General features: G+C 36.9%; 1 protein-coding gene across 1 annotated transcript; it reads right to left on the bottom strand.

The window, feature by feature from the left end:
- Positions 1–79: 79 nt before the first annotated feature.
- Tau (microtubule-associated protein tau) lies at positions 80–17,369 on the bottom strand. The gene is made up of 10 exons (XM_076384855.1): positions 17,298–17,369; positions 17,038–17,202; positions 8,315–10,448; positions 7,977–8,017; positions 7,697–7,871; positions 6,356–6,564; positions 5,230–5,415; positions 4,174–4,218; positions 3,439–3,600; positions 80–2,243 (listed from the first exon to the last, which is right to left on the bottom strand). Exons 1-10 carry the CDS (start codon positions 17,367–17,369, stop codon positions 2,163–2,165), a joined length of 3,270 nt encoding a protein of 1,089 aa, XP_076240970.1. The 3' UTR covers positions 80–2,162.
- Between the last annotated feature and the right edge of the window lie 1,269 nt (positions 17,370–18,638).

Raw genomic sequence — 18,638 nt, 5'->3', positions numbered from 1 at the left:
GTGAGCTATCCTAAATGAAATGGTTGGTTCTATCCCGGAAGTAGGCGAGTTCAGGTTGAAAAACCTTTTGTATCATCGATCAAGTATCATTGCATTTACAGCATTTAATTATTCAACGTTCTGTTTAGTATTACAATATAATCTTAATAATTTGCCACTTATCTACGGTTAATTTTAAATCATTTCTTCGTTCTGTATCAACGAATCGGTTGTATATTATATTTCTCACGGATACTAGCAAATTTATAATATTATCTTGTTATTAATTATGCTTGCTCTTTAATAACTTTGTCTACATCCTTTATTCAAATATATTATCATTTTGTTATTCTATAGATTAATTTTTATAAAGTTATCGATCTACTACAATTTCGTGTTTTTCAATTTTTTTTTTATTATTACGAATAAAGGATATTGCAAATGTATTTATACATTATAGGTATACTAAACGTGTTCACAAATGCATCGCAGACAAGTTGAGTTTATTTCAATTTATCGAAACAGCCGCCTTAAGTTACTGTTATCTACTGTTATCTTTAAATTATTCGTTCGTTTAGCATCACATTCTTTTTATTTCTCTCTTTTATTGTGTTACAGCACATTCAAAGCGTTTATCAAGTGTTTCGCTAATAGTTTCGAAATAGTCCAGAGATTCCATTACATTTTAGCAAATGTACGCCTACTTTCGGGCTATGAATCACATTACTAATCGATTTGAATATCGAATCGGTTACTATGCGATTCGTACGTTGCATACATTAGATTTATATTTATTTTGTCGGGTCACGGTCGTTCCTAGTCGATCACAAGAGATGAGAATATGCTTTTTTTATCCTAAGCGTATCACGTTACCGCGCCTCCTTTTCAGATCGGAAAAATGCCATCGAAAACGCTCGATTCTCAAATGATAAAAAAGAACAAACTTTTTTTGTAAATATTTTCTCCCTTAGTCTTTAAATCCTCGACTAATATCATCCTTATAAAAACTTGGAAAACTATCTTTACAATATTAAACAGTCACTGGCTGTGTTGCAAAAAGGTACAGTGAGATGAATGGTGTTTGCTTATCCATACGCGAAACCTTAAATGCATTTTTTCAATCTGAACAAGTGTCGCGTATCCCTTTCCATTCTAACAATATTCTCTCAGCAGTCGTTTCGTCAATCCTACATTCTCTTCCCTAGATTTGGCTTCTCTCTTCGCGCAACCTCCATACTTAAGAATAAGCGATTGCAAACCAACGATACAGTAACGAGAACTTTGCAAATAATAAATAGGACGAGAAACTGATTTGTCGTTTCATAAATGATTACTGTGCCACGCTAGGATAGGCATGCACAACTCGTCGCAACTGGGAGCTTTCAATATTACACACTGGTAATTACTGATGGGAGTTGAGATAAGTCAGCTCTGAAAGTCCACAGAAAACACATAAAGACACTTAAATTTCCCTTTACTAGACAAATGGTCATCTACTACTTCACGCTTGTAGCTGACATTCCAACTGCCAACTTTTCACCTCCCAGCAGTGCTTACACACACAGATCTCGGTGGGCAAGAACGCCTCCAATGGTCAGGGAACCACACCTTTGTGGCCAGTTCCCTGTGGGGTGTTCCGTAAACGCAGATCTGTCACGATTACCAGCGGACGTCAGGAAGACGTACAAGCTGTTCCCCACTTCTCATTCGCGTCATTTACCCGCAGCTCGGGCCATCGCCTCGCCCAGAGCATCTGCGGGCACCCCCGCCCGTCGGCCACCAGTTGTGCACGCTAGACACACCTACGGATTATCGATCGAAAGGGCGCACACGTACGAGGAAGGAGGTCCCTTCAATCTCTCCTATCGTTCTCTCTCTAATTCAGGTTCACAACTCGGTACGAAAAAAGTTTCTCCACGTAGCGCGCTGATACTATGCAACGATCGTCGATATAAAACAGTAAGAACGTGAAATCATGTCGATTGCCGCTCGTCGCTTTTAGAGTATAGTTTCTGGCGTTGCGCATAAATGAAATTCATTCGCGGCCTTTTTTCGTCCCCATACGCGTACAAAACGAATGAACTCTGGCCATCAATTGAATAATGGGGAGGGAAGAAACGTACGAGTGATTAGTTGGACGCAAGTGACACGGAAAGCGGGTCTAATAGTCGGGCTTTCGTGATCTAGCATTCCTGGTTGAGGTTCTCGTCCGAAGTAGGCAGACCGTTCTTGCCAGCGGTGACCGTGTTAGGGGGCACAGGGCTCTGCGGGCATAACACACGTGTCAGGATTATGGTGACCTTACCCATCGCTTTATGGCCGCGCAAGGTTACGATACTTTGTGTCGTGGCAACCCCTTCGAGCCTTAGGCTTTTGCGCGGTGTGATACACCTGTTTTAGCAGTTTTAGCCATTGGCTGGCTACTTCCCCTTTAAGAAGAGATATACTGCTGGAGAGGCGGCAGTATTGGCGATCTTTCTTATTTTTTTTAGCAAAGTGTAATATTATTGTATTTGATTTTTCACTAGTTGATATAACCATTTTTTAGACAGTTCAATTTGGAGTAAACGATTGCCTTTAGAATGAAAGTTTCTATTTATGGGTACGAAAGTTTTCAGTTTTTATAGAATAAAAAAATTACACATGTGGTGAAGAATCTTTTAGGTCAGAAAGAGTATTTGTTAGTATAATTCAGAAAAGTAATTCGTATTTTATATTTAAGTAATATCTGTTGAACCAGATGTGAGCATCGAAAATAGTTTTCTTAAAAAATTGAAAAGCTGTATTTATTGTTTCAGCCTCCCCAGCTGTATATCTTCTTAAATAGCTATCCTTAACAAAAATGTTTGCAGATTATAAAATTCGTTTGGCAAGGGGTTGCTTACATTCAGACACTTTAAAGAAAATTAATTTTGGCCATTTTACATTTTCTTTCGGTGTTTCTGAAAATTGCTATCTTGAAATGTAGGTACATAATTAAAAAATTTATGTTTCAGGGAAAATTTCGGGCTAACGAAGTATACGTATACTATTTTTAACTCGAGAAAGTTTCATTGGAAAACCGATTAAAGATGTCTCACTTCGAAATGACTAGTTTATGCGACACACTGTCGATCGATTTCCTAACGTGTAAGCTTTACGTTAAACTACTTAATTTGCGTCGCCAAAGTGCTGAAATATTAAAGTGGAACTTAACGAGTGCGAGACATGCGATGAGTGTTTTGAAGCCTTTTAGCGAAGTAATAACGTAAATACAAGTGACACGACAAAGAATTTCGACAAAAGTGCAATTCTAAAGCCATGTTAATTTAAGGCAAATTTTCCTTGATTACTATTTCACTTATCGCCCTGTCACATCTAGTAAACGATTTGAAACGGGAATTTCCAAATAGTGTCGTTTTACTCATAGCTGAGCAGTTACTGGATACGTGAAATTGATTTATTTTAAACAAGCAATACCTGTGATCCACTACCGCCGAGACTTTCTACGTTTGAACCAGTCTGTCGAAGGTAGTCTTTGTCGTTGAAAATCTTTTTGTCACCACCGCCTGGCTTATGCTTCACGTTGTCCAAGGATCCAATTTTGCTCTCAGCTTTGATATCGAGTTTCTGTGTCTGAATCTGAAAGTAGCGGGGGAACACGAATTATTTTCCATGCAAAAATATAATTACCTTGCTGTATTTGCTTTTTTATTAATATACAAGACAACATTACAATTCCTTAATTAGAATAGACTTTGCCAATAGAGAAAATTTACTAATCTATCAATCTTTCTCTAAGATTGTAGTAATAACTAGAAATCTGTGTCAACGTACATATAATGTATAACTTCGTCTATTCAAAACGAACACGCAAATAATTTTAAAACATGCAGAGGCATGCTTCACTTTTCCTGGGACTGAATTTACTTACTCAATCGGTGTTCATTCCAGTAGTTACAAATACATTTTACATCTTATACAGTGACACATAAATCTTTACGTTTTTTAAATATAGTTAATTTAAAAAAAAAAAAAAAAGTAAGAACAAACGTTAGTTCGATCTCACACGATATTAGTTTTTGATATAGTTATTTAACAATTTAAATTTTGATGTAGTTGTGCGGAAATAGCATCAATGTTGGATGACAAATATATGTGTTTGCGGTAAAGGTGAATAGAAGAATATTTCATGAAATTGCTTGACATACTTACGTCGTTGGTCGCATCCTGCGGCGTCTTTGGCGGTGTAGCCGATGACTGAACACCAACAAACAATAATGACTTGTTAATAATGATGGGTGGCAATGCATGCATACAAGGTTTTTCGCTGATCGTACACCAGGACTTTCATTGCTGATTATGGAGTCCTCGTGTCCATATTCGAAAGAGATGCTTCATTTTACACATTCGGTATTTTAGCATCAAGAGAAACTAATGTCAAAGAAATCTAGTGTTCGTAACTACCTATTTCATACAAGTTTTGCACGAGTTATGTATCAAAAAAATATAGTAAAACTTTTGAAAGAAATAGGAATTTTTTTAAATATTGAAATGCTAATAAGTTAGACGCTAATTAGATCTCTTGATGCTAGGACTCTCGTTTTCTGTGATCTTCTAGGACCTTAATTTTATAATTGACAGTATGAATCAGTAATAGAAATGTATAGCGTAAATGCAGATTTACGTTAACATTCTACATGCAACGATGCAGTTTGTTCATAATTCATGTTCTAATTTGTCTAATTTCTGAATGTTTTTATGGCGTATAAATGAAGCAAGCATTACGTTACTACAACAAATGGGTAAGTATCTAAAAACAGAAAGCACACATTTAAGAAAAATGTCTTATCGCCACAATAACATATACTCTAAGAGCTTGCATAATTTTAAACGAATTGTTCGGAATATACAACAAATAATTAATAATTTAGAGAAGCACGTTTAAATATGCAAAATGCGCTAAATATGTTGATGTATTCATGTCTGTAGTTTAATCACTTCTTTCACTTATCTAGCCATGAAGATGATTGCCGTTAGTAAATTTGATTATTTTTTAAAAACGATTGCATAAAAAATAGACGTACAAAAATTTATGAATAATAATCGAATATTGTTATTTATGCTACGAGAATAAACTCTCAGAATAAATTCAATTTACGAATGAAATTTCTATTAAGAATATCTAATCTTCTAAATCTACTTAGCATTCAAGAAGAAAAAATGTTATTTGTAGGAAAATTTCACGTATACTATAAATGAAATTCTTACTTTTACGCCACCACCGCCAGGAACATGTTTAGCGTTATCTTTGGAACCGACTTTCGGCTTCGCCTTATCCTTGAAGTCAAGTTTCACGGTTTCTATTTTTTTATCGCCACCGCCAGGCTTGTACGTCGCGTTCTCCAGTGATCCAACTTTCGGTTTTGCATTCCATTGAAGCTTAACTTGCGCGATCTGCATGTTTCCCAAGAAAATACATACAAAAATATTGTACCATTTGATATAAGAGGTACATGAAAAAAATCAGTATATTCAACGTCAAATAAGCTAGGAACAAAAAGATAGCACAACGTATTCTTTGGTTTCTGAAAATATAAAAAATAGGTATCTTTAAATATACTAATATAATAGTATAATATAATAGTATAGAGTAATACTAAGGAATAATTTCTAGTAGCACTATTACATGAAGCATAAACTGGTCAAAGTTGACTCTCTCAACTGAAATACTTTTTTCTTGAAGAACTCTTTTTTTCTTAGTTCCCCAGAGGTACAGATTTTTATGTGTATACAAGAATGAGTCCTAATACCCAATTCTTATTATCTAGACTATGACGCATAGTTTTTTTTATATGTGTAAAAATAGCAGCAAGTGGAATTTACAAAGTTTATTTGCAGTACTTCTTCAGCTGGAGATTTTTTACAAGGTAAAATAGAAATATTGTTTTCCTTCAATTGGTAATCTGAAGGTATCAGTAAATTGAAGATTAAAATGCAAAATGTGTTATCTACTAATAGAGATTTAGAGATGTGTACTATTTATGGAACTTTATTAAAGTGTTATCGATACTATCAAATACGACCACTCTGCGATTACATTCTATTTTAAGTAACGTCAAACTGTATTGGGTCTAATGAGAAATATAAATTTTGAAGTTTTCAATGGCAGATGATGCACGTCAACTATCGATCTTATCATCTTCAACTATTTTCAGCTATTGTCCGCTAGTAGTGTCACTCATAAATATGCATGCAAAGTTTTCTATTTCTGTAAGCTAGTCGATGAAAATTTAAAAATTAATGGAGTGCTATTTTTGTGTTTCTATTTTTCTTTTCCTCTACTTCTAACGCTCATGTAAAAACCAATGGATGTAGGAAATTGAGAACAGCGAACCTTCTTATCACCACCACTGGGCGTGTACTTCTCATTTTTCGCAGCGATCTTCGGCTGCGCCTTGCTGAAGTCTAGTTTCCTATTCTCTATCTTCACTTTCCCACCGCCAGGCTTGTAACTCGCGTTCTCCAGTGAGCCAATTTTCGATCGTACTGTCTTCAGATTTGGAGAAGGTGCTGCACCCACTTGGATTTTGTTCATAGGCAATTCTATACGGTTCGACAGAAATTAAAAGCGTTGTTATTAGTAAGAATGTTAAATATTCTCTAAAACAGATAAGTAACAGAAAGTATTATTTATATGAAATAGAGTTAAGTAAATGCGGTCATATTTGGAAAACTGCCAAGCCCATGACAATTTTTGATGGCGCTAAGATAAGTTATACGCAAAGGAGAAATAAAAGCATCATATTTACTAGGATTTACTTTCAATGAGAATGTTTTTAAATACGACAATAGTTAACACTCGCAGGGCTATCGGTAACAAAAGTCTTTTTAGACCCTGATTTTTTATGCTAATATTTACATAAAAAATACTGACTCACTTTTTCATTTCTGAATAATTAACTGAGATCTACATTGTAATATTCTGAAGCACACCATGTTTTTAAATTTTGTATTAGAAATATTTATTAGAAAAAAATTAGGTTACAAAATTTTAATTCTTACTCACTTACTTTTTCATTTCTAAATAATTAATTGAAATCTACATTGTAATATTCTGAAGCACACTATTTAAAAAAATGTTGCATTAAAAATATTCATTATATAGAATTAGGTGATAAAAATAAAATTTCTGAGTCGAAAAAGACCCAACGAACCTTTGCGAGTATTAAATTAAGTAAACGTAAGGAGATCTGGTCAATAACTCCACCGATGCTGTATCTACTTTTATAGTCAGACGCTTCCCCTCGCTCTGCGTCGTGGCTGACCAAAAACGATCTCGATCTACTTACAGCGGATCAATTATGTACGAGACGCATAATATGAATCAAGATACAGCATAGAATCTCATAAATCTTTTAAAACTCATTTATGATTGTAGCAAGTTCTTTTCCTATAGTTTAGTAATTATTTTGAACTGCGTATATTTATAGACGATCGGTGCGACACGTGTATATTCAAGGTAAGGGTGCTTCAGAGATTTCAAAGTCAACTTTGTCTTTTCACACCAAGCCACATATTTTCGTTAACGTAGGCGTGCAGTTTATAAAAGAACTGTGTATGTGTGTTCCTTTGTGCGTAAATGAGCGCAGGCGTATTATCGTACGAAACTTTTCGTAGGAGTAGAAAAAGCATTGTCACGTTAAATTGGTCGAACGATGAATTTTTTGACTCTCACTTTTCTTTTCTTGGGCACCTGTCGATGAAGGTGTTTCTGGGGTCCTTGGCAATGATTTCACAGATTTACTGGGCGATTTCACGGGTGAACCAGCTGTTGACCTTTTATCACTGTCCTTTGATTTAGACGGCGATTTCTTCATTGATAAATCCGACACTCCGTTTGTGGTTGGGGTCTGTGAAAATGAATGTGCTGTTTCAACGATTTCTTAAAATAAATTTATTTAAATAAAAATATTTAAAGTAAATGTATCAACACACATTTCTGTGAAAATATTTACCGTATCGATATGCTCCATACCATTCGTTGCACTGCCATTTTCTGTGAAAACAAACAATTATGTATTGCAATTGTTCGGTTAACTTGGAGGTATAATAGATATCGTAAAAATATCATTCTGCAAGTTTGAAGCAAAATCTCGAACTAATTTTTTAGAAACCCTATCTCTTTATATTCAATATAAAATTATCTACAAATTTTAAGATGAATAAGAGCAAAATCATATATTCGTTTACATATAACACTATTATTCTCTCCACGGATATTTTCACTCCTATAATACTATTATTTTTTCCTTTATCAATTCCCTCAGAATTCGTTTAAAATATACATAAAAACCTGGCCTCGCTGAATTCTTCTTTAAAATCTCATCCAACTTAGCTGGCGTAGGTGTTCGTTGAGTTTTAGGTGCGGGTGATTTCCGATCGATTGAATTTTCGTCAAAAGTAGCCTTCTTCGTCTCCTCTTTCTCTTCTTTTTCACTACGATTAGGCGACATCGGGGAAGTTGGTGACCGAGAACTACGAGGAGAAAGTTCCATTGATAACGATCTCTCTTGGCCGTTATCGAAACCTTTTACACTATCAGGGGATTTCACGGGAGACACTGATTCTGTCACCGATAATTCGTTCGTTGTTTCTGTCGTGATTATAGGTGTAACCTGCTGCGGTTTCTGAGTGACATTCTCTTCAGAAATTTTCGTCTCTACTGTAATAGCATCTGTGCTAATTTTTTCAGTTGATACTGCGATGGAATCCTTCGATTCCTTCTCCTTCGAAGAACCATTAAGATTCGTCGGTGTCTTTTCACGTGATTTCTCTACACTAGTTACTTGTTCCTCTTTAGATTCAGTTTTAGAATCCACTTTTGCCTCCTGCTTCGCTTGTTCGTCCTTTGTGCCCTGTTCCTGACGAGATTTCTCCGCAGACATGTCTCTACCTTTCCCTTCTTTCTCATTTTGACTTTGCTTCATTTCTGGCGTGCTCACAGCTGATCGATCAGGTGACTTGGAGGGCACCTGGAGTTCCTCTTCATTTTTAACCACATTGCTTCCTGCTGGCGAACTTGACCCCGATTCTTCTGGTGATTTTCCTGGCACCTTTAGATCTTGCTGAACTTGATGTATTTCTATCAAGGTACTCGTGCCTGTCTCTGATTCTTCTCCTTTTTCTGATTTACCTGGAGACTTGGGTAATACCTTCGACTCCAGTTCATTCTGTCTTTCATTCTGTTCCAACGACGATTCTGTTTTACTTTGAGACTCTGTCTTTAAACTTTGTTCATTTGAAAGCTCTTTGCTGGGTAGATTGGATGCACTGGAATCTGGTTTGTTAGATTTGTCTTCCGCGGAAGCAGGAACTGATGAACTCGTTTCCTTCGGCGCCGCTGGTTTCGTTACACAATCTTTAATTAAGTCCACCTTTTCAGTAGCATTTTTATCTTCCACTGGCTTCTCCACAGGCTTGTCTGACTTATTATTTACCTTCTCCTCTACTCCCTTATCAATCGCTTCTGCGTGTGCTTTCTCATCAGCCTTAGCCGAAGGTAACCTACTATCAGACCCTTTAACAGTTTCCTGCACTTGACTCTCCGATTTATCAAACTGATGATTCACAGTAGCATCACTGACTTTCTCCAAAACAGAACCCTTCGCCTTGTCCACTGTCCCATCAGTTACAGTCACTTCACCTCTCTTCGTCCCATCTTTACCCTGCATATCCTCTTTCTTCGGCGACTTTGCATCAGTCAACTCTTTCTGATTCCCAACACCACTCCCAGGACGTGGCGACTTTTTCCCATCTATCACGACATCGTCATCGTCGTCGTTCTCCGAGTGCTCCCTCATCTTGTCCCTAAAGTTCTCAACCTGCTGAGGCCTCTTCACGCTGTCAACGTCGGCCATTCTCTCGACTATTATACGCGGAAGCGCAGATGTTTTCTCTTCCTTAAATGGCAAACGTGGTCGAGGTATGTTCAACAACGATTCATTTCGTTGCAATTGCCTCTGCGCGATCGGCGGCGGCCGAACGAAGCCCTCGGGAGCTCGCACTTCCGGTGGGACGTTCTGGTGCTCGGGCCCTGTTTTGTGAGCCTGTTGCAAGTTCCTCTGATACTGTTGCGCCTGGTAGTTCGCGGGATTCAGTAGTCTTGGCCTCTGCTGAGGGTTGATTCTGGTAGGTGGCGACCCAGGGAAGCGTGGGTTTAAGAGAATAGGCGAATTTTGACCTTGCTGCGGCGGTCTCTGAGGCGATAGACTTCCAAGCGGTCTTGGACCCTCGTGAGGTCCGTGTTGCGCGAATTGGGCCGAACTCGGTGGCCCGAAAGGCGGGCGAGCTTCGTATCCAATTTGATGGGGCTGTCCTTCGGGTCGCGATTGCCCTACAGGACCATTATTTAGGGGGTGTCTCGGTGATCCAGGTGGACCTTGCGGTCGCGCCCGAAAGCCAGGTGGTAATAGTGGATTTGATTTTACCTATGGAATAATAAGTTGTGAAAATAAACGATGAATGGAATATCTGGTAAAATACGTTTATGTAAATTGGGATTTATATCAGTGTAATATTGTTGTATTCTTGGAAAGTACAATTTTTGAAAGTTTAGAATATGGGCATTTGAAGAGTAGTTATTACAGCGACGAAGTTTTTATTATTGCAACATGTTAAGTATGTAATCAGATTTAAGATATAATAACACAGGTTTATGTGTAAGTTCTGATAAAAAATAAATAAAAATGTTTAGAAATTTGGAGTTTCGAAGATTTGGAAAATTTTGAAGTATGAATATATCTGAAATTTGAAATCGCAGGTGTTGATGGAAGGCAGTTTGAACTACTTGTTAGGAGGATCATTTGTTTAATTGCTGTACATTTCCTATCTCGTTTGGCGTAAATGGTGTGCAGCCCACATCGTATTTAAAGAATCGATTTACACGATGCGGAAATGATAGTAGAAGTGTGCAAGGGAAATTTGTATCTTGACGTTGGCCCTGAGCCCATTGATCATTCGATAATACAGAACGATGATGTCTCGAGGATCTATACCGTGCCTGCCACCGTTCGACTTTCCCTTCGTTATGGGATTAAGCCACGAATGATTATAGTGCGCCATCGACATCTATCGCAATTTCGAAGCATTTTAGGTTGGCGTGACCTACAGCAGTAGCTCCTCTTTAGGGTGAACCGCTATTTCCCTTCGTTTCTCCACGGAACTCATCAATTCGAAGGGATTGCAACGTTGTTTGCGTGAATGTATCATAGAAAGAATTTTCCAAATAGCATGAAGTAGCTTCTACTTTCATAGAATCTGATTGCATCTTGGTATGGTATCGACCTGGGTTCATTCTCGGGATTGACCTCGAGATTAAAATATCTTTTATCTCTGTATTTCTGTCACTGAACTGATCATGTGGTTTATCGAGATGTATCAGTTACAAGTATCACACGTACCACGAGATTACTATACATATACGTATTAATATCAATACTAATCATTTCTATAATAAGGGACAGTTGACTTACTATTATTTACTAACAAGAAAGTTCTCAACTGGATAAGTATCATATAAATCCTAAATCACTCTTTTTTGACACTCTGTGCATATGAAATTTTAAACGAAGAACAATTTTTGTAAATGGTTACCTGGCAATATTGAATACCACCTGAAATTTGAAGCTTACCATGTTTCTTCCATGGTCCGAAGCAGACTTGGCTGCATTGCCTGCAGTCTCTTGCGCGTCCATTCAGAGTACGTTTGTTACACAATTAGCTGAATCGAGGGTCTCCCTTCGCCCCTGACAAAATATTTCTTCGCGAACCTGTTGCGTGTCAGCGACGGTAATTGCGTCAAAGAAATTAGAAAGTTCTGCGTGATGGCGAATGAACGCCGAACAGGCCTACATTGTGATCGGTGAGCTGCACTGAATGAACAAACCACTACCCTTTACGATGCGTGAGTCATCGTACTCGAATACAGATGTTCGATTAAGCACGATTAATGATGTCATTGTCGCTAAGGTAATTAATCGGTTGCAACAGGCTGCATTCGAGTTCTGTCAAAATGTTGAGACTGAAATATCGTACGAAGAGACTGCCCGATTCGTTCGAACTACTTGTTGGAGCAAATGCCTAGAATGCGTGCAACAACATCAACCTCCAATTACGAATTACCACCTGCTTGTACGTGCCCAGAAGTATGTGCTAACATGATTACAGCATTGAAATTAGCATCAATCTGCTTGCCATGTGTTTTCTTGGTGCTACTACTGTCGTGACCGATTCGAACATGCCAGGGTACAAATGAGTCTACCTCTGTGACGCCTAAATTCCGATTCCCGATAACAAGGGCGGTGACACGAGAACACTGAGAGTTCTTTTAGCATTTTTCAAACCCCAAGAAATTATCGCGGTTCATTCTAAACGCGACGTTTTTCGTAAGGGTTTTTATCTAGCCACGCCAACTGTTGTAAAGGCAAGTTCAATCGAATGAGAAAGAAATAAAGTATAGTGTTTGCGAGTTAACGATAAGATTAAGACTGATTTGAGATAGAAGGGTAATTTATCGTTCGTATTTCGCTAATACTGTGCGTAACCTTCGTGTAACCTCCAGACGCTTTATTCGGAGAAATGTTCGCAAGTTTTTTTGTTGTTTCTCCGATGTACACGCGAAACTGGCTAGAAACATTATTGGCAGGTTTCTATTCACCTGTTCCACCGACTCGACCTTTCTCATGATAGAAATCTATACCTAGATGGGATTTCGTGTGAATATCGCTTCAATGAACAAACGATTTGAATACCGTCTGGTTAGAAATAACTGCACCCCTCTATCGCAATTGCTTCGTGCCGATCTGGATCATTACCTTCTCGACGAGGGAAGCTTTTAACCATCTACTTATCAATTTCCCATCGGTGTTTTTGTTACATTTAGAAGCTTGGTGTTTACGAGACAAATATAGAAATGAAATAACAACGTTCCGAATATTCTAAAAAAATATTTCCACGTAGTAATTTCTATATTATTATCAAGGGACAAGTCATTTAATAATGCATACATTAGCTACACTAGAAATTTATCTCCAGAAAATTAAATTTTTTATGCCTTTTAGTTTAATTATCAGAAACCCACACGCAACCGTGACTCTGTCAACCATTTTAGTTTTATTTCTTTTGCTCATGCTATATCGATTCTTATTCCAAGAAAATGGAAACGAAACTTGTAACAGCTCATGAATATTATATGGAAGTAATGTGAATCAGGAACTTGTTAGGAAAATAAAAGAAAATCCGAATGGCAGCTTCGTTTACAGCTGATCGATTTGATCTCGAGTCAGCTTTAGCCAGCAAGTGTCAGTGTTTATTAAAATCGGGTTCGTTAGCTTAATTCGCGAAAGATGATCGGGGAAGACTTTGAAATGACGACCACAAGCACGTCAAAGACTTCCATTCTCATTTTCTAGGGAGAGCCAGAAACAGGTCGTGCACAGCGTGCCTGTATGACTCGGCAAGTGCCCATTTCTGAAGTTATTGATCCGACTTGGTGAGCGTGTTCGACTCCGACATTTATATGCACGTGGATGTACATCGTGTAACACGGCTAAGTTAACTCCCTAATGAGTGCACGTGTTGTCAAAGCTTGCGACACCTTCGCGTCACGCGGATTATCAGCGGGTTCGAACTGTTTTACGCCAGGACGGTCTGAAAAACGATTTGACGCTCGTGTCTACTCTAGGTTAATGATGGCTGTGCCTGGTTTAAGTATTTTTATGAAAATTGTGAGCTATATAAATGATGATATTCATGGAAGACAATAGTACAGCATGAGCTGGACGAATAGATTAATTGAAGAATAGTTTAAAAATGATGGATTTAATAATTCAAATATTATGAAATACTTTAAAAATTATAACCAATATAATGGGGTTTAGGTTTATGTTTCTATAAAATTTCAGTAACATTTTTAGTCAAAGAAATGGTCGTAAGGTAAATGTCCTAATACTTAAATGCTGAAGATGTCAAACGTCCCAGTAAGGAAGCAACATAAAACTGTATGTCCTGATACTTTAATTATGAGCATACTATTTTATGACACTAGTTTTTATTTTTAATTAGATTACCTGATACATCAGAATTCAAGCCTAAAATTGAATGAAATTAACGTGAGTGCTTAGGTATTAGGTCATATTTAACTACTAGGGCATTTATCTTATTCATAAAAAACATAGTACAGAGCGAATTAGAGTAAGAGATCCATTGAAGAATAATTTAAAGATTAATGGGTTTTGGGTTCATATTTTCATAAAGTTTTGTAGATAAGATTTTGAGTCAATAATTTTACGAAGGAATTATTGCATACTGTTCCATGACTAAAATTCTGGAAATAATTAGTATTACTTTGTCATTCGAAATCTTGGCACTTCAAAGTTTTTTAAACATTTTTTAAATCAAGGAAGAAGGATTTTTTAATGTTTCACCCCTTATCAATTTTTATTTGATCGACCTACAATTTTGAAATACTTTGTATGTACCAAATGACAGTTTCAGGAATGAGTTGTAAGTACATACATATTAACTAAAAATCGTTTTAGGATTGTATCTGAGAATTTAACAAATCTGTAGAAGTCGTCTTGAAAAAAATGACTCCTCTAGTTTAATGAACTTGGGAACAAGAAATCAGGCAGCTGGTTAGTTTGGCATTCCACTGGCTTTCATTGTCTATCTTTTTTTCGAGGATAAAAAACCCTTTCAGCGCGACTGAAGCTCGAGAAATCGCTAACATAAACGCAGCAGTCAGTGCTCTGTAAAGCACAACAACCTCACCTCGAATTTTATTGTACAAGAAGAAATAAAAACTTAGAACTATACCTTCTCCAAAAATATTTATTCTATTCTAAGATCAAGGTATTACATATTTTCTTTTCTTTAAGTTCCCTCGAAATTTTGTTCCCAATGCATTCGATTTTATTTCACAGTAGAAGAAATTAAAGCAAATAATTTGCTTCGAAAAACTAATGGTGTGCTTTCTGTTGGACATTTCTTATGTGTAACTTGGATATTCACGACATTGTTGCGAACGAAACGAGTAGATAGATCGGGAGCAATGACTGATAACAACAACCGTGACAGCATATGAACAGGCAATACTGCTTTATCCTAGAGTAACATCTTCGAAGCACCTGCAGTGGCGATGTGCAATTGTCACGTGTGCATAGTTATCGGGAACGCATCGATGCTTCCTGGATATTAACCTATTTACTTCTGTGAGCGACAAAAAGAGTTGATAAAATTTAAGTATTTGTTGCGTGTTTTTTTTACCCCAGTTTTGAAGGGGTGCGGCATGATTCAGAGGTTGTACAACGTGACGCAATGGGAAATAACGTGATATGAATTAAAAATAAGTTATGAGCAGAAAGTGTAACGTGAACTGGCTTTTAAATCAGTAAAATCGAGAAAGACACCATGATTAAAAATTTTCAAGCATGAAAATTTTATTGGAAATAAAATGGGGGCTTCCCTAATGAATGTTAATACTTCTATGATCTTGTGCAAGATTCGAATTTTTGTAAGGTCATTTATTCACTTATCGTGAAAAGAGAATTTTAGGAAGGTTTGTTCGTTTAACGATTTAGGGCGCCTATGTGTGACGATAGCACAAGTTATCCGTAAATTTTCGACAGTCACGTAAGAAAGTCGAGATTGAAGGTGATGCGAGTGCCAACAGAATGGATGGTATAATCGATAATCAATCACGATCGACGTTCCAAATTCTGTGTTAAAAAATAGACACAGTTTCTTAAAGGCTCTCTCACACTATCACACAATGTGTGCTAAATAATCCATGAAATAATCCCTTACACAGTGCATATAATTGTAAAATATTGTACATCATAGGGTCAGTGTCATTTAAGTTACTAAAGAAATAAAAAATACATCTTGTCCTACAACCATAAACACATTTTTTGATTGATGAATGATGTGTAGCCGAATATGCGTAGAACTAATTCTAGATGATTTCAACTACGCATCATTGGTCACAGTGATACATCAGTAGTAGTATGGTTCGATATTTTTCAGACCACTCTGTACCAGAATTATCGAGCAAATGCTCAATGAAGAATCGTTAGAAATAATTGTGTTCTTTCACACCCTCGGCATAGAATTCCTAAAAGTGTTTGTATTTCTAAAAACTGAATAATATTTTGCTCGAGTTGGTTATTCTACTTGTGGCAAATATTGATACCCCATTTACTGTACCTATTCTTTAAATATTCATTAAACGATTATCCACGAAGATGTGTCAAGTGAGCTAGATGAAGTGCACTCCAAAGTGTGCAACTTACATTGTGCAAATATATAATGTCTACAGATTTCTACATTAATTATTATTACGAGTGAATGATCTCATACTTTCAATCTACACACTGAAACTCTTTAAAATGTTAGAATTGTAGCTCGAACTACGGATTGCATAAGCAGTGCCATTCATCCTTGCAACAGCTGAATATTCGACCAATAATAGTTACAATTATTTTCTTCTTTATAAAATCTCTCACAGTTAAAAATTCATATTTAAAAATTCAGTGTTGTAAATTCTACGACGTTCTTGTATAACGTAACTCAATACTGTATCACTGTATCATCTCAGCAGAAAGACAACATAAAAAATCGTACACACAAAAGACCACGCGAACTGAAAATTCATAAAATTCTCGAAAAGTCAAACATCTCTCGACTGAATCACATTAAAAAATCACATAGAAAAAATTCGAGCATTGAACATTCTTACCGACTCATCTACCCTGGATCTGGGTCAAAGAATCTAGACTCTTCCTTGGCACAAAACCGAGTAAAATCAAAATGACAACACGGAACATAAATTACAGATCTTATCGTCGATTATTCGGTTCGCGATCCACGTCGAAATTTTCAAAAGAAGCTATCACTTTTCCGCGAATCCCGTCGAGTGTGCAGCCTCGACGTTGGAGGCAGCCCAAAATCCTTGGGATTCGGAGCACTTGGACGTCGAAAAGCGAAGGTGGATGTTGCTTGAACGTTGATTTCTCTTACCAGGTGTGAAATCGTGGGGTGGTTCGTGGCGAGAACTATGGAACACGATTTTTGCGTTGTCTGTCGTTCAGTGTCTCGCGAGGGACTAGCCTTCGTCAAGACCGAAGTCCTTCCACGGTAAGGTACGTCCGTCTGACTACGTCTGTCTGTTTGTCCTGGCACGCTCTACTCCTGCGCCCCGACGCCCAACCACCCGACGAGACAACCTAACCCAACTCACTCGATAACCGACCCGCACACACGCGACGTCTGGTTCTTACGAAACAATCTATTGATAAATTATGTAGAACTCCTGGTTTTCCCTTAGTCAACGTCGTTGAGACAGCAAGCATTCAGACGACCTATGCGTTGATGTTTTAGAGACAAGAGAATCTGACAGAAAGGGTTGAGAATGTTTTTGACATCCCTTAAAATTTTGGTTTAGAAATCTGGATACTGTTTGTTGGAAAATTTCAAAGTGGTATTCATGAAGTCAACGTCAGTGGTAGAAAAGGTATAGGCGTTGTTGTAATTGATAGGAAAATTGCGTAACTGAGAAGTTACGTATATACTTGTAATATGAATTATAGATACTCGTTTTTAACAAGAGATTCGAATTACAATGAAATATATTTTCTTTGCTGTTTTTTGTCCTTTTATTATGTGAATATTTTATTATTTACTTGGAAGTTTCAAGTCTAATTTGTTTCTGTAATCAATCTATTCATGCTTCTGATATGATCAATGTATAAGTTTTAATACAGATTTCGTTTATGATTTGGGTAGCTGTTCGAATAAAGTACTTAACTAAACTAGTATTAGTTTTTTATGGAAACAGATTAAATTCTCAATTTTTTTCTGAAAATAATCATTTGAAGTTTTGTTAGATCAGTTGACTTGAGCAGTCTCTATAGTTTCAATTCATACTACTTAAATATAATTAAATTAATGTAGAAACTCTGTCAAGATCGTTCTTTACCAGAGCATTTCAATCGATGGAGATTTCGCTTCAAATTTGCAGAGATTCTTCTTGGTCCGAAAATAGGTCGTTTGCACCCCTTACCTGGAATCAAAAAATTTGCTACCCTTAGAGTGAGCACAAAATTGAATTTTCGCATACATAGTTTTAAATCCTACCACTAGCAGCGTTGTAACCTTATACCACCACTAAAATCGATAACGTTGAATGTGACGTAAAAACGATAAACTGATTCACGATTTTTTCGAATATGTAAAAACTGATCTAAGTCTGTAGTCTCTCGTATTTGTGTCAAAAGCTTTGTAAATATTTTATCTTAATTATTTTGAAGGTCTATGTACCGACCGAGAAAAACGAGTGCCGGAATATCGACAGTAGATTAGTCGCTTCATGCACAGACAAGGCGCAGCCAGACAGACTTATCACCTGGCGGAAAATCGTATCACAGGAAGTGAAGTATTGATTTCGTGACAAATTGGGAATCCTTTAATTTGATTATTAAAAGATTACTTCCTGCTGCCATATTGATGAAGAAGCTTAAAACTACAGAAACAAAATAAAACTACCCTTATTCTTTTTACGATAGAATTGAAATTGAAGGGAATACTTTCTCCTTTCGACTCACAGAGCAAGAAATAAAGAG

This window comes from Calliopsis andreniformis, chromosome 9 (genome assembly GCF_051401765.1).
Source record: "Calliopsis andreniformis isolate RMS-2024a chromosome 9, iyCalAndr_principal, whole genome shotgun sequence".
Lineage (NCBI taxonomy): Eukaryota > Metazoa > Arthropoda > Insecta > Hymenoptera > Andrenidae > Calliopsis > Calliopsis andreniformis.
This window is presented reverse-complemented; position numbering and strand designations above follow the sequence as displayed.